Source organism: Trichosurus vulpecula, chromosome 7 (genome assembly GCF_011100635.1).
Source record: "Trichosurus vulpecula isolate mTriVul1 chromosome 7, mTriVul1.pri, whole genome shotgun sequence".
Classification (NCBI taxonomy): domain Eukaryota; kingdom Metazoa; phylum Chordata; class Mammalia; order Diprotodontia; family Phalangeridae; genus Trichosurus; species Trichosurus vulpecula.
The window spans coordinates 222,339,759-222,357,526 of record NC_050579.1 but is presented as its reverse complement, the minus strand read 5'-3'; the positions used below and the strand labels follow the sequence as shown (position 1 = coordinate 222,357,526).

Below are 17,768 nucleotides of genomic sequence, written 5' to 3'. Positions count from 1 at the left end.
TCCCTACCCTAACCCTACTCAATAAACTCCAGTGGTTCCCTATTCACTCGATTATCAAATATAAAATCCTATTAGGTATTTAAAGTCCTTTGCAACCTTTCCCTTTTCTGTATTTCCAGCTTTACATTTTAACCCCCTCCACTTACTCAAAGATCCAGCCTCCCTGGCCTACATGATATTTCTCTTTGCATACCAAATGCATGCATGCCTTTAGCTGTCCTCCACACCCTGAATGCTCTTCCTCCTCATGTTTTTTTTTTCTTAGCATCCCTAGCTTCCTTCAACATCTCACTTCTACAAGAGGCCTTTCCCAGTCCTCCCATACATGCCCCCCAATAGTGCTTTCTCTCTGAGATTACTTTCCATTTGCTCTGTACACTTAGTTATTCATAATTTATGAGAATGTAGGTTTCTTGAGGGCAAAGATGGTGTTTTCACATTAGCATTTAGCATAGCTCCCAGCATATAATAAGCACTTCAAATGCTTGGTGACTAACTGGCTGATAAGGGATAAAGATGACATTAAGTCATAAAGCAGATTAAATTTGACTACACTGAATCAGAATTTTAAAAGATTAGATTAGGAAAAAAATCAGTACTATGGGGGGAAATGTTTGCCTCAAATACCTCTCAAAGAAGTCCAATATTCAAAACATACAGAGAATTGATGTAATTTTTTTAGCACCAAATCCATTCCCCAACTATATGTGGTTAAATGATAGGAAGAGTTTTCAGAAGAATCACAAACTATAAATGACTACACGAAAACATGCTTCATTAATAGTACGCAAAACACAAATTGAAAAAAACTCTGAGTTTTTGCCTCACATCCTGCAATAAAAAGGAAAGATAAAAAATATAAGAACAGCCAAAGATGCAGCACCTTGGGCAGAATTGTGAAGTCAGCCAATTTCTGGGTTTTAAATTGGAATTAAGAAAGAAATGTGACTGTAAACTGTCCATACCCTCTGCTCCAAATAGCTCACAACTGCAAATATACCCCAGGGTAAATTTTTTGAAAATTGTTTAAGATCTAGCATATATCAAAATATTCATCGCAGCGCTCTTTGTAGTAGCAAAGAACTGGAATCAGGTGACTTGGTTTTAAATCCTGCTTCTGAGACTTACACGACCAAGGACAACTCATTTATTCTCTGTAGGTCCCCATTTATTCATCTGCTGGATATTAGCCTACATAGCTTAAGTCCCTTTAAGTTCTAGATCTAAGATTCTATGTTCTTATGATTACTTACAAAATCATTCATTAATACATTCATTCAATCAATACTTACTGAGCAATTACTAGGGACGCTAGTACTATAAGGGATACTGGGAAAGATGTGTGGTTTCATTGGTATAGGTACATCTTCCACTGGCACATATAAAAACCTTCCATACTTTCTCATCCTCTGCAATTCTTGCCCTATTCATGTTTTACCACAAATCTTCCACAGATTATCCATTCAATACCCTAGAATCCTTTCCTTCTTTTAATAACCCATGGGTGTCAATGCACCATTTGCTTTGTCCATCTGCTGTCTTTCATTCTCACTATATAACTAACTCATATCCTTGTCTGGAAATCCAATAATGTGTTTTAAGTCACATCTTTCATGCAAGTCATCACTGACAAAATAAAGAAGCCACTTTATGCCAACCATGTGTATGCACTACCCTTTGGATGTCTTTCATTTTTAATCTTTTTCAGACGGTTGGGTTCTATGATTTATAATCACATAAAACCACTAAGAAAATACTGGTTATATAGTGATGGATTTTTGCAATAACAAGAATTTTGGAAAACACTGTGGCATTTCCCCAATGTAATCTGACCTACCTTTACCTCCTATTCAGTTCTAACACCAGTTCAATAGTCAAGGTCTTGCTGAGGACATCTATTACTGAGTTTTGTATCTAAGTACATGTAATAATCTGAGGGAAATACATTTTTACCAACTTTTTTCCCCAGTGGATAGCCAGATCAATCTCTTTTGATCTGACTATACAGCCTTATCTTCTTAGAAATACTACATACACTGCTGGTGTTTAAAATACGCATACTAATAATTCCAGGACCTTTTTTTAATACAAAAAAAAATCACTCCTCCAACAACTCTCCTCCATATTCCCAGAACTTCATCAACCCTCCACACTCCCTGTTATTAGACTCCAAATAATTTGACTTGTTAACTTTTAGTGTTTAATCTCCTTTCATGATTATTACCAATTAGAGTCATAGTCTTAGCACTAAAAAGAATCTCATACATCATACAAACCAACTCATTTTGAACAGTCGGAAAGGTTAAGTTAATCCTGGTTACATCTAGCTGGTGACAGACCAAACATGAAATCTGCATCTCATTTCTCCCCATCCAGTCCTCTTTCTACTATACCAAACTGCTTCTAAAATATAACCATTTAACTTTCATGTGCATTTTAACAAGGTTCATTTTTAAGGATTTTCCCCTTAAGATATAAATATTACTGAAACCACATCTTATTTTGCGTCTCACAAAAACTGAAACCATAAGCTGTCATTTTTCAAGGACTAACCCACTCCTCATAGATGAAACAACTGAACTCAATGAGTTTGAACAAAACTACACTAACCCAAAACAGGCAAAACCAGAATTGATCCTGTTACCATGTACGACCTATACAACACTCTAATCATAACAAGATCTAATCACAATTGCACACAGGCACTCAAGGGGCATAGCTTTGTTTACGGCTAACATGAGGTAAGAGAATTCACATTTTTTTTTCTTTTGTAGAGCTCATATCTTTTTAGTATGTATGATTCAATTTTAAAAAAGAAAAAATGGTATCTGACCACAAACTGAAATAATCGTGAAATCAATCTTTTGGGGTACCTTAATTTTTTTCATCATTTATATGTCACATAATTGCTTGTGTTCTCAACACCCTGGTAAGTCATGCCCAATGTCTGGCTCAGCTTCCCTATTCACATTTACACCCAAACTATACACTCCTTGCTAGAGCCCTGGGACAGAACTGACTCAGAAAGAAATAGGCTATTTAATGAATCACCCATCCTACTTCCTGCAGGAACAATGTGAGTCCATAAGGGCCTCCTCCCCAGCATTAAACCAACCCAGAGTGAGGTATGACTGAATCAAAGCATGCAACTGAATCACATGGCTGTAGGTCATACATACTATTATCCTAGATGACTAAGATAGCATCTGTACATTCTAACCTCCTCAACTACAACACCTGTGAAAAGTTAATACTGTGACAAAAAAAAATATATGAAAGCCCAATTAGATTTCAATGCAAAACAAGGAACCTAATGTCATGCAACTATATTCTTATACGGAGGGGAGGGGAGAGAAACCTAATACTTTAATTAGAAAAGGTTCAAATAACATCCTCCAAACCTGTTCCTCCCCTCCCCCACTCCCAAAAGTGACATTTTAATGAGGCAATATATCTGAATGGAAGTTTATAGTTTTTCTATGGACTAGAAAGCAACATATCATAGAAATTAATTCCAACTTAAACAAATGAATGGGGGAAACTATGAGAGCAGAGCAAGTAGAAACTAGCAATTATAAATTCTTTTTGAAAATACCACCATCACCCCTCCCCTACCCAACATATTGACATGTTTCCTTTCTTTCCATTTTGTTACATGAGGTTCTCACCGTTGTTATTGCAATTCCTGGCATTTTTACCTCTTTTTTTCTCGCCTCCAGGAACATATTCATTCATGTCTATGCCTGATCAGGCAGAACATGTTTGTACACTTGGTGCAGCCACGTGCCTCAATGTTCTGAAACTCGTGCTTTCATCAGAGCATCTAGGGTAGCCCTTTATTTGGGGAGGTGGATAAGGCTAAACAAACCTGGGGTTGGACTGGAATCTGGAAACTTCAAGTCTAGTTTTATCTTTATCATAAGTGAATACATAAACAAACAAACAAACATTGACAGGGTTTCCTGAACACATTCTTAAATAGGAAGGCTTCAGGGCAGAAAGCTATCAAGTGGCCAGGCTGTCTGTGGCTTGGCTATTTACTTCCCTCAAGAATCTGGAATGCCATCAAAAATTTTTTCTTCTCTATATCCTGTCCAATTTGGTTTTTTTTTTTTGGTGACTATATTGCATCTTTTTAATCCACTCAGATTCCCTAAGTCACTGTCTAGGTTAATTCTTTCATCCTCTTGCTTTTAAGCCACTTACCCTATCAAATACTTGTGTGACAAGGACTTACTTTAAATCCATCAAAACCTAATCCTTGAGTTCTTTCCCTGGAAAAAAGACAAATAAGAGGAAAGGGGTGCCCTTGATTTAGATAAGATCTCTCTGCCAGGCCAAAGGCTGTATGCTTTCAGCAGCAGCATTTACTAGCTAGGGATTTATTTATATGGAGACTTTTTTTAACCCTTAGGCAAAAAAATTTTGCATATTTAATTAGTACCTATTTTATATAAACTATAAATCTCTTTCTCCCAACCTCTTATTAATCAACCAAAGTACTTTATCTTCACTTTCCAATTTCTTCATAAACCTTTCTGTAATGATGGTGTAAAAAAAAAAAACAGCGCAATAGTTAATAAGAGGTCTTACTCGATTCTCCATGAGGTATTTATTCTCATGTCTTTACCTAATCTGTATCCTCCCTCCACACATTCTGAGTTGTAATTCTTTTACTGAATATAATATCTTAAGCTAAGAAATTACTTTTTGTCCCTTGTTAAAGTTTCACAAGGGACAAATCCCTGACACTGCAACTATATGATATTACTCATTTGGTCAGCTTCCAAGCTCATATTCAGTATTCCTCAATTTCTGTGTTAAACTTCTTACATTTCCTGGGCACCACTGTTCTACTAAATTATCCATTTCTTGTCATATGGCCTCCTACCTTCTTCATTAGGGACCTTTCAATTTAAACTGAGTAATATATTAATCGGAGCAGCTAGATGGCAGTAATAGAACATTGAGCCTGTGTCAGAAGGACCTGAGTTCAAATTTGGCCTCAAACACTTACTGGGTGTGTGACCCTGGTCAACCCACTTGACCCTTTTTGCCTCAGTTTCCTCATCTGTAAAATGAGCTGGAGAAATAAATGGCAAACCACTGCAGTTTCTCTGCCAAGAAAGCCCCAAATGGGGTCATGAAGAGTTAGATATGGCTAATTCACACACACACACACACCCCTCTTAACCTTTCTTACTGATTTTCTCTCTTTAAAGACAACATGAAATGATATACTGAAGGAAAACAAGAAAAGCATTTTTGTATTTTAAATACTGATTACAGTGACAAATTGAAATGTTCCTTTGATATTTTTATCAGTCTTCCTGCATTGTTATAGGTATTATTGTTAAGCACTTTCATAATTTATTCAATCTTTTACTGAATGGTATTGAATATATTCTCTATGGAGAATTTATGGGAAGTATTTTCTCAGTATTCTAGAAAGAATCATATGAGAACTATGTACATCCTGGTGAAATCTTGTATCCATCAAAAGATTAAAGTAGAATCTTAATAAAAATGTATTTTCATAATAATGTGCAATATAAAATCTAGGCACTTTGAGAAAAGTGCCTATTTTAATATAAAACAGTACATGATAGCAGACATTTCAGATTATTTCAAAGTCTCTAAGAGTAACTTTCATAGAAAATTATCATCATATTTGGACCAAAGGAACCCGTGTCAGTATCACGATTTCACTTTTAAAAGTCACATTTACTTCAGATACTAGGTTGAATATGTTAACCTATGGGAAAATACTTTCTTTTTCTATTTGTAACATTGGAACAAGAGAAAACCTAAGAAATGTCTACAGATTGCATAAGTCCAAATATAAACGGCTGCCAGAACAAATAGATATCCATGGCATTTACTGACCACATGGCCCCAAACTAAAAAATTGTAACTTCCAAGCAAAGAAAAAAAACAACCCATTTACATATGACATCACTGTCAAAGAAAATATCTCAATCTGGATAAACAAAGGACACATCATAAGTCCACATTTGGTGACTTTTCACCATTTCACAACATTTTTACTGCCTTTTTAAATTTTTTTAGAAAGACCATTTATAACTGAAAAAAAGGCATGGATTAATTTCCCATGTACACATAACCCTCTCTTTGTACATGTAATCATACATATATTAGGAGGCAATTAGATAATTCAGTAGATAGAGAGCTGTGTCCGGAGGCAGAAGACCCGAGTTCAAATATGACCTCAGACACTAGCTTAGTGGCTTTAGCCAAGTCATTTAACCTATGCCTCAGCAATCTCAACTGTAAAAAGACGATAATAACTGAACCACTTCGCAGGGTTGTTGTGAGGATCAAATGAAAGAATATTTGTAAAGTGCTTAGCACAGTCCCTGGCATATCACAGGTGTTACACAAATGTTATTACCATTTTTAATAATATTAGTAGTGGTAACTTATGTAGGAAAAAAGGGGGGATTTCTCTTTTTTTAAATAAACATACCTCTACAAATCAGAGTGGGAATAGGACTCAACATTTTACTAGAAGAAAGCCACTGAGAATATATTTACTAGGTAAAGAAAGTTTTAGCTCATGAGGAAAAGTCAGCAATGTAAACTATAGGAAAATTAGCTTATTTGTAAGTCTCCAAAACATGTAAAACTTGACCCACTGTATTTTTACTGTGAACTCTAGCAAAGAAAACCAAAACCAGTATGGAACACAGAGAAAATTCAAAAGTAAAGCTGAAAGATTTCAAGAGCACATTCTGCTACCGTATTAGTCAATGACAAAGTCCCAAACAAACAGCATTCAGAAGGATCCAATCTCTTCCCTCCTACACTCAGAAAAACTCCCTCAAAATAATAGCAGCTGAAACATTAAACTTGAGCAAAGAATTGTGCCCAAAGTTGGGGGGGGGGAGCCTGAAAACACAAACCTAATACTCTTCCCCAATCTTCCTGCTTCCCCATATAACTATCAATTATGGTATTTGGGAGCAAAGTTATTCAAGACACATGCTATTATATCTTTACAATGACTGTGAAGAGACAATGCCCAAGGATTGTTGTTCTGAAAAATTCTGAAGGAATGGTTTCCTTCTAAGCACTTTGCTTCTAGCTAAAACAAACTTCAAAGAAGTAAACCAAGCACACTCTGAATGTGCACTATGAAATAAATCCTTTTGTGTAAGATAATCCAAATCAAAGGATAAAAAGCTCTTTATTTCCTAAATAAAGTACACTCATCGCAACACATGCTTCTGATGGTGTCATACTTCCACTCACCCAAAAGGGGCATAGCTGTGGCTGAGATGCCCTGTGGTTACTAAACATGAATCTCTGGATTGTTCGGGACCAAGAAAAATCCAACTGTTATTGCAGTTATTTAATTTGTGGAAGGGTGGGGGAATGGGATAGATAGCAGAAGGTATTAGAACCAAGTTTATCGTGATTATTCTTCTTTATTTAGTGGATCACAGCCATCACTTATCTTTTTCTTCCTACGCATAATTAATAGTTTGACTACCTAATGGATTGGACTCCATCTATTTTAGGAATGGGTCTCATTATGAAAACAGTTCGAATATATATTCAAAAAAGTAGATTCAAAGAATTTTTCAGTAGCTAATAAAGTCATTGTATTTACTTCAAATCATCTAGGATGCACATTAACTTAGATAAAAACCTTTTATCCTTGGACCTCACATAGTACTTTGTCCTGTTCTTCTCTAAAACACTTATAATGAAGTTATAGCTTCTCTGTGTTGATAATGTCATTCCCTACTAGACTCTAAGTTCTTTGAGGGGACATACAGTGTTTTATCTAAACTATGTACTTTTATCTCTCCTAGAATCTAACACTGTTAGGTACACAATTGGCACTTAAAAATTCTGTATTAGATTAGAAAATGGCACTCTCCCTAAAAAAGAACTGTATTAAACCAAGCAATTCACCAGACAAGCTAGAGAGCTATGATTCAGAAACTACTGTAGTTCTAGTCAGTGGCCTGGGAAAAGCCACTAAAATTTTCCACTTCTCAATATTGCGTGTGTCTGTGTGTGTAGGGTACCATTCTTTATCCTTGGTGGTAGAGGAGAATGTTCTGTTTATACTCTATATATGCTAAGTCATTTCCTGATAGTGAACTTAGGGAATGAGGTATGACCTGTGACTCAGCAAAGTGAGAGCAAGGGATGGTTAGAGCCAGCAGCTGAGCCAAGGAAACGTGCCCCCTCAAAAGATCCCAAAGTCCGGCCAGTCTTTTCAATTCTTACAATGAGCCTGGGGGGATCCAAGGTATAGAAAAGGAAGGTCAGTCTGGTAGGAGTGTCTTGGGAGCAGCAAGAAGACACAAGGCAAAGGGAAAACAGAAAGTCATATGTTTAGGGCTAGAAGGGACCTTAGAAGCCAACTGGCCAGCTCCCTAATTTTAATGTTTGTAAACTGAAGCCCAGGAAAGTACAGTGACTTGCTCAAGGTCACATGGGTAGTAGAGTCAGAAGTGGGATTGGAACCAAGGTCTTCAGACTTCAGAGGCAGTATTTTTCCAGTGTACCACACTTCTTCCATTAGCCTGGAAATCTAAATATCCTTGTTATTTTTGTTTCCATGGGGAAGGGTCATAAAGTTTCCCCAAAACAGCTTTTACACAATTATTTTCAATGCATCTCAATTGGCCCCATGGTCCTAAGCCATATGCACTGCAGAGAGAAAGGGAACCTAAATACCAGTCTAGGACAATAAGGGGAGGGAGCACCTTTTTTAAAAATAGGGAAACCAGATGCTACAATATGGCTGAGGATTTTCTTAATCTAAACCAACCCAGATAGAGTGGACCGCTTAAAGTCAAGCCTGGGAATTAAGAAGCCATTGTCAACTATAATAAGATAAAGTCTAGCTACCACTTCAGGACAGGAAGCTTGAAGCCTGGGGAGGGCTCACTGAATACAAGATAAGGAGTCAGGTACATAAACATTACAATGCCAGCTTTATAGTCTGGTAGTCTAGGATAAAGAAGGTGACTATTCCCAATAGCCAAGAAGTTGAGGAGTAGGACTCACTGGGGTGAAGGAGTGTTCAGCATAGAATCCAGTAGCCTAACAGTCTCCAAATCCTTATCTCTGCAACATTAAGTTTACAGGAAACTGATTCCAGAAAGAATAAAATACTGAAGGTTTGCCAACACAAATCTATCATGTACAAACTTAAATATGGTCTAACTCTGAAATTTTTATGTTACAAGTTTGTCTCTATGAAATTTTAGAAAAGGTAAACGCAGACATTTATTTGCTAGGGAACAACAGCAAAAAAAAAAAGTCAAAAATCCACAGAAAACCTAGAGGCTATTTAAGAATACTTATCTGGAAGCCCAGGATCAAAATGACAGGCAATGCCCCCCAAAAAATTTAAACAGTATAATTAATAGGCACATTAAGAAACTAGATACATTTCACAATTTTCCCTGTACAAAAACATACAAGCTGAGTGAAGTATTTAGAGAATATAGTTGAATGTACATTGGTGAAATCTTAAAACCCAAATCCTTTAATGCTTTTAATTAATGTCAAAATTTCCATTCCTCTTTTAAGTGAAAATCATATAATCAGAGTCCTGAGGCTGATACCAGGGGTTAAAAACTGCTTTTCATCTCACCAAGACAACTGTAATGATCTTTTCAATATAACTCTTCTTAAAAAAAAAAAACAGAATCCTCTATGAACAGTAAGACTAGAAAATGTAGCAGATGTGTGTCAAAGACAATTTTGCAATCATAAAACAATGTAAGACAGGTGGTTAAGGGGGGAAAGTATTGAGTTAGGAATTAAATAATTTGAGTTAAAGTCTTAGGCAACTTTCTTATCATCTCTAGGCTTCAGTCTCTTCCATTGTAAAATGAAAGAATCCAGGGGTGGGGAACCTGTGGCCTCAAGGTCACATATGGCCTTCGAGGTCCTTGGGTGCAGCCTTTGACTGAGTTCAAGTTTTACAGAACAAATTCTTTTATCAAGAGGATTTGTTCTATGAAATTTGGATTCAATCAAAAGGCTGTAACCAAGGACCTCAAAGGCCACAGGTTCCCCACCCATTAGACTCTAAGGTAACTTCCAGATCTAAGTCTATAATCTTGGGACTTTTCCACATATACTCAGGTTTGGGTTACACAGGAAAAGAGCCTCACTGGCTAAAAGGCGCAGAGCTTTATCATTGTCTTGATTCACTTTTTTAACAAATGGAAATTTAAATCAATCAAATGTCTTCTAGTCACGTAGCTGAAAAAAATTATTTCATACCTGTATTTATGAATGATGGCATTAAATAATTTTCCATCTCTCCAGCAGGTAGTGAAATTTTCACAACGAATTCCAGCATAGCCTTCAGTTGTCTGCTGTGTCCATAATAACAATCTTTCTTTAGCAGACATATCTTCTGACTCTCCAGTGACATGGATATCAGATATCTACAACACAATCAGGGGGAATGTTGCATGATTATTTGCATGTACAAGGATAAAAAGTGCTAAATTATGTATTCCTTTTACTTGACAGATTTCCTAACACAAAATTTATCATTTAGCTAATGAAACAAAATTAGACCTTAAATGCTTTTAAACCTTCATTCATGAGTGGTTAAAAAGTAACAAATTCCTTGTATAGAACCTCTGTAGGACCAAATCCTACAAATTTGAGAGGTTTTAGTCCAATAGGGACCAAAGAAAGAATATTATTATATCACAAACAAGATAGGCTTGAAGTATCTTTAGGCTTTTCATGAGGAAATAGGAAATACAGACAGACCTTTCTTAGAATGGTAAACTAATACTGTTAGCAGCTGATTTTACTGTCATGTTTCACTTTCATTCTTTTAATTGTTAAAAACTTCTCCCCCATGGTAATACAATACACAGGTATTCACATTATGATTTACTTGTCCCAAACAATACTCCTTTGACAAAGGCCATCTCTGATTTACTGATAGAGGTGCTAAGTGACTGAGTAACTTGACTAGGGTCACCTAAGTCTGTAATGAAGCTGTGATTAGCACTCATGAAATGACTGTTAACCAAGCCCTTGCGTCATCCTGGGCTATGCATAGCCTGGGCCGAAAGCTGGAATTCAGAGAGCCAATCCTGGAAAGGAAATGCAGGAACCAGTTGTGGTGTTCATGCCTAGTAAGTACATAAAATCTAGAGGTCAAGAAAGTGTGGAAAATAGAAAGACAAGTAATCTGTAAGGACCCAGAGGGCAGGAGATGTGACAAAACATGGGAGGAAAGGTCAAAGTTAGGTACTCCATCTGGAAGCAGAAGACACAAAAAGCCCTTGTTCAAGTTATCACACAGAAGACCTAGATAGAGGATGATCTTTATTCTTGGATCTTTATTGATATTGGATTTATATTGGATCCTTCTGGATCCAATGATGTGGCCAGCTCAGGCTCCAAGGCAGCAGCATTGAAAGAACTGATGAAATCTAACAGATTCCAATGACTATGGAATACGTTAATAGACTTCACACACCATTACCCTTCTAATTATACTTGACATAAACCATATCAAGAGATTCTTTATCAGAGGTTTGAATACTTCCCAAAATGGCAGCATGATTAAAATTGTGTTTTTATGAATCTGCACAACTCTTGGTTATAGAAATTAATTACCATATTATATACAGATGATACAAATCTTAAAGCAGCATATAAATGGTTGTTATTATTACTGTGTTTAGACAATGTAATGTGTAAATATTTTTCTCTCTTTATGAAAAAATAAGGGTTCCAGAAATATAATAATAGTACTTCTCTGTCTTTTTAAGGGCCTTTTTTAACTTGAGTTCTTCTGATCCTAAAATTCTATTCACTGTATGAAAATTGCCTCTTGATAACTATAATTGCTTTTATTTACATCATCAGTCCCCACCCTTCTACCTCCCATTGCTCTGCCAGTCCATCACCCCTGCTCTATTTTATTTCCTTTGCAGTCCTGGCCCCATAGTTAAATAGTTCAACCACATACTCTGTCCTTTCCCCTTGAATCCTTTGCCCCACTGATCTACTGCTTGCTGCTCATGTCATGCCAATTCCCAATTCTAGATTCCCCTGCAATTACCTTTTTCACACTTACTCACATTCTGCTCAAACACCAACTGGAGGAAATCATTACAATACATTACCTTATTTCAACTGTGTTCTCACTGCTGTACAGTAACCTATTTATTCTTCCCTGACTATGACATTACCCAAATGGCTACTCTAAACCTTCTCTGCTTCCCTCAGGCTTGCTATGCCACCTCTTTCTCCTTCTCCTCCTCTGCTTCCACAAAGAACCAAGTAAGGCCAGCTGTCATAAACTCCTCCTTTTCCCTTACTCTTTACTTTAAAACTACTCTATATCACCCTCTAGTCATTCTTTGATCCAGTCTTTGATAAAAAATTGACTTTTTTGTCTAGGCCAAACCCATTGTTTGTACCCTGGGATTCATCTCCTCTGGTCTATCCTAGAGGCTTGTCTTTTAGATTATTCCTATTCACTTCTTTGATCTCTACCAAGTCCTTTCATGCTGCCTACAAATATATCCAGTTTACCTTCACCTCTAAATAAATTTCACTTGCCCCTCAGGCCATCCCTCTTTCCTTTCACAGGAAAAACTCATAGAAAAAAATCATCCACACTTATTGTTACACCTTTTCAACTTCTACTCACTTAACCCTTGCCAGCTGATTTCCAACCTTATCCTAACTGCTTGCTTCAAGGTTACTAATAATTTCAACCGCTAAAAATTCAATGACCTTTTCTCAGCCTTTATCTTTCTTGACATCTCAGAAACTTCTAACATTGCTGACCATTCCCTCCACCCAACTATTCTCTCCTTCCTTATTTTTCATGACACTGCTCTCATCTTATTTGTGTGGCTACTCCTCTTCAGTCTCCTTTGCTGGATCAGCAGCTGTATTCCTCTCCCTAACTCTGAGAACTTCCCAAGGCTCTACTCTCAGTTACTTTCTCTATATATACCATCCCTCTTGGGGAACTGATCAGTGCCCACGGGTTCGATTAATATTTCTAATGGAGATGATTCATGGTTCAGTCTCCTGGATTTCAGCCCACATCACCAACTGCTTATTTGATATCTCTATTTGGAAGTCCCATAGTATCTCAAACATTACATATTCAAAATGGAATTCATTACCATTCTCATAAAACGCATCCTTCCTCTATTAAAATGATGGCTATATGATGCCCAAAAAGCTAAATGGAAGGGAAAATTCTCCCTAGGAGTCTAGTCATAGGCATGCCCAGGAAAAGAAAGACACATGAGGGTTACTCCCACTATGTAGAAGAGGTGAATAATTATAGAACATTTATATAAAGGGACAACCCAGAATAATAAACGAAACAACAAAAAGAAAGGTTTTAAAATAACACTCAAAAAATCTCTTTTATAGAAACCATGAAAAAAGTCTTTCATAAACCAACTTAGGAATGGCATTGCTAAGGCTCTCAGTAGAAATTTTGGCAGAGATGAAAAGGGCCCTTCATTTTTGGATAAATAAAAAATAAATAACACTGAAAAATAAAAAACACTGACTTTGGGCTCCTTATAATATAGGAGCTTTTTGAATGATATTTGACATTTAAGCAGGAAAAAAATAGAAATCCCTTTGCAGTAGCCTGCCGTACTATAAAGTTGGATGGTTTTCTATTGCCCATAGAGTCCATTCATATAAATAATTAAGTCTCAGTAAGCTGAATAACTGATTTTCAGCAAATGTCTCTACTACCTCAAGTTTAGTGAGTTCAGTTAATGGCAGTATAAATTATAAATGCAATATTAAAGAGGCTGTGAAAGGTCTATAATGTCGCTGAAAGTTACGATAAACTAATAAAGCAGAATCCTTTATTTTAAATTATAAGTAGGTAAGGTGACTACAAATGTAGTCCCACAACTGTGACTTGAAGGTTGTTCTTAAAGTCTCACATAGACTTTAGGGTCCACCAAAGTTTGCAAACGCAGCTCACTTATGTAACTAATGATAATTCACTTTTACAGCATACTTTAAGGTTTACAAAACATAAAAAAACCCATGGTGAAAATAATGCAAGTATCTTAGATTCCATTTTATGGAAAAGTAACCTGGGTATCAGAGGAAGCCAAGGGACGTGTCCAGCATCATGCAGCTGGCAAATGTCACATTGGTGAGATTCAAGTCCAAGAATTTTCACTGTAACATGTGTGTTATTGTTCATTCTAATTCCTTCACTAGCACTTATTTTCATAGGTTTAACTATATGAAAGGATATAACCTTCTAGCTTTCTACCTGCTTGTCAGGAAATCCAAAAAATACAATAAAAACCATTTTCCTGATCTGTTTTTAATTTACTTTTCAAAGTCACAAAAACTCATTGTCCTCTTTTGTATTCACCTGTTTTGAGTGGTAAATTCTGATTAAATCCCAATAAATCAGTATCATTAATTATTTATTATGCTCTCACAAATATGCAGCTATTAAAAAAACTTTTTAAAATATGTAGGTACAAAATAAAATATGTAGGTACTATATCGATCAAAGCAAATTAGCAAGGAAGATGTGTAATTCACTTCATATTGCATAGATGTCATTTTAAGCATGCCACGTTTTCACTGAGTATGAATCATAAGCTGTTAAAACAGGAAGGAATCTTAGAAGCTATCTATTCCCACTCTCCTTATTTTACAGATGAGAAAATTAAATTCCAGAAAGAAGTGATTTCCCTATGGTCACAGAGCTAGCAAGTTAACTAGCAGAGGTGTTACTCAAACCTAGATCAGAAAATCATCTAAATTACCATCAGTATTTCTATACATTACCAACAAAGCCCAGCAACAAGAGATAAAAAGAGAAATTCCACTTAAAATAACTGAAGACAAGAAAATCATCTCAATTATAGTGATTGCTGATACCAAAGATTCCTCTTAGTTAAAGATAATTATCAGAGAGATTTGATTCACCTGGATATTGATGTTGGTTTTTTTTTTTTTTTTGGTCAAGTTCATGCATTTTTCCCCCAGAACCCTTACATATAAAGTTTATATGCTTAAAACAAGACTGCTCTGTAAAAGTACAGTGAAATATTTTCAAGTGCAAATTACTTTAACATGTAATGTATTTAAGTAAGTCATTTGTGGCCTTGTGGGGAAGAAAGCCCCTAAATGCAAATATCAAATGCATTACCTCTATGAGAAATATAATTTATGAACAGAAAGTCTAGCCTTTCATGGAAGAAGCTATAAAACTGAGATTTTTGAATTATACATCATAGAGCTGGCTAACTATAAATTTCAATGGTAACTAGATTTTTTTAATATAACTATATTGTACCCTGTATATGGGCCAAGAAAGTAATCAAATGCTTATAACTCATGTTTACTATTCACAATTGTGTATTTTACAAATGAAAAGATAATATTATCACATCTTTCACCTATTCATTCCATTCCTCCCTTGTGAGTAATAGAAATAAAATGGCTTCACACTGAAACACCTCTTTTCTTAAAAGAAAAAAATGAATAATATCTCACACTTCACCCCTACTACATCTTGCCAACATATACTGTATCCCCCATGCTTTTCTTGTATATTTGATAATCCTGGGACAGTGGCCAAGGAAGAAAATGGTGACTGAATGAATCCTCCACTGCTAGAATGAGGCTTTGGATGGAAAAGATTCATCAAAGTTAGGTAGGCTGGTTCCAATAACATGGAAGGAAGAATGGGAGGGAGGAAGGGATACAGAGATGGAGGGAAGGGAGGAAAGATGGAAGGGAGAGAGACAGACACATAATGGACCAAGGAAAAGCAATAAAGGGGTAAGAAGAGAGGAAGAGGAGGAAGGAAAAATCAAGTAGTTCTGGAAGGACAGAAACCCACACTCCATGACTCTTGGTTAAGCAACTAGGCTTAAAAAGAGCCAAATCCTATTTCTGCTAGGATTGGGCAAGCAACATGAAACCATTTAAGCCACATTTCCAAAAACAGCTGAAAGCCATTATAAACACCTGAGTACAAGAAGCAAGTTTCCTTTCTTAACTCCTAGAACCACAGATCTTGTTCCCATCTTTTCAGATCATGAGGCTGGTGACCTTGTCCCTGCTGAGCTAGTGCCATAACTGTTTACTTCCCTGGTAAAGCATACTTTCACTCGTTTTTATACTCATTTAATTAGCAGTCAACTGCTTATTTCCATGGCTGTACTGACCATCTTAACAATTCTAAAATCTCTGAATATGGAAATAATCACAAACACAAGTTCAGGGTGAAAAGAATTTTGCTTTGTTTTGTTTTAAATCTATTCTGAAAGGATGATCCTCAGGCTTCCCTAAGCTTTGGGTATTTCAACATAGTCACTGTTTTTCTTCATAACAGAATAACCAGGCTATAAGAAGAAGTATCCCAGCCATGGGATTCATGCCCACAGATTCTTTGTTAAGAACCTGGTGTCATAAGGGGAAACTAAAACTCCATCTGAATCTTTTTTTTACATTCCTATAACTTCCAACAAGCACCTTTCTTTCATTTGTTTAAAAGCCAACAAATGACTTTTGAGAATGAAGAGCAGTCTCCATATATTACAGCTTATAATAGATGATTCTCATTGACAGTAATGTTGACCCACTTCCTGAAACTGAATTGCCACAGCCTCTCCCAGTCAGCTGAAGCTGTAAAAGTAAGTGTCCTCTGAACAAAAGTCAATGTTACCAGACAACTGGGCAACTGTAATGCCCTATTTTTACAGCTGTTGTCATGGCTATGGTATCTACTGAGAGTACACAAAACCAGAAAAATCTCCTGACACTTCCTAGTACTTTATTCGTTTTCAAAATATACCTATGATAGATCATATATATGTAATACACATACATATGTATGTAATATATGTATATATATTTCTATGATTAAAAAAGAATAAGGAAAGTAACACTCTTTGAAGAAAAATAATTCAAGTTTACATTGTCAAACTGACATGTTTTCTCCAGCTTCTCTTAAATAATTTAGTCTATTATGCATAATACCGGAAAGAGAGAATTAACATGATTTACCTTGGGGAAAAAGAAAAGTAAAGTAAAGGCGAATTTAAGAATCATTGAATTTTAGAATAGGAACTTTAGCGGTTCTCGATAGTCTAGGCCCCCTCAGAGGAATCTGAGGCCCACAGTAATGAACGGGAGAAACAGCTCATCAGTATCCACAGTGGGCTTAAAATCATAGTCTCTTTATTTTCAGTCCAGATTCAGTCAATGTGCCACCTCCTAGTGGAATCTTTTCCTAATGTTCCCAGAAGTAATGCCTTTATATCTATTTTATATTCATTGATTTATTTTTTGTTGTTTCCCTCATTAGACAGGTAAGTTCCCTGAGGGCAAGCATTTTTTTGTTTTTATCCTAAGCATTTAGTACAGTGCCTGGCACAAAACAGACATTTAGTAAATACTTGTTGAGGGACTGATTAATCCTGATAATTTTTTTTTCAATTCTACCATCACCCCTGCACCTGGCTACATTACCTTCTCTTACCATCTCAACCCCCTGGGGAACCAATTCAACTCTACACTATCCTTTGAACTTGATCTCCTTGCCCCTCCATCCTATTGTCAATAATGCTTTGCCAAGCCCCATTCTTGGGTAAAATCCACCATCCACTCTACTGGCTCCTATTCATATGATGCTCAACAGTAGAAGAAAATTACAAAAAACAAATGCTGACTATGTCCACTACAAATTTATGTTACATAATCTCAGCTGGGCC

General features: G+C 36.2%; 1 protein-coding gene across 4 annotated transcripts in view; it reads right to left on the bottom strand.

Annotated features, from left to right (window-relative positions):
• DST (dystonin) overlaps positions 1-17,768 on the bottom strand; it is a 611,236-nt gene that overhangs the window by 242,593 nt on the left and 350,875 nt on the right. For all 4 annotated transcript variants that reach the window (XM_036768011.1, XM_036768012.1, XM_036768013.1 and 1 more), the window contains one exon: positions 10,279-10,445. In XM_036768011.1, coding sequence (XP_036623906.1) covers positions 10,279-10,445 — 167 coding nt within the window. The remainder of the gene's footprint in view (positions 1-10,278; positions 10,446-17,768) is intronic.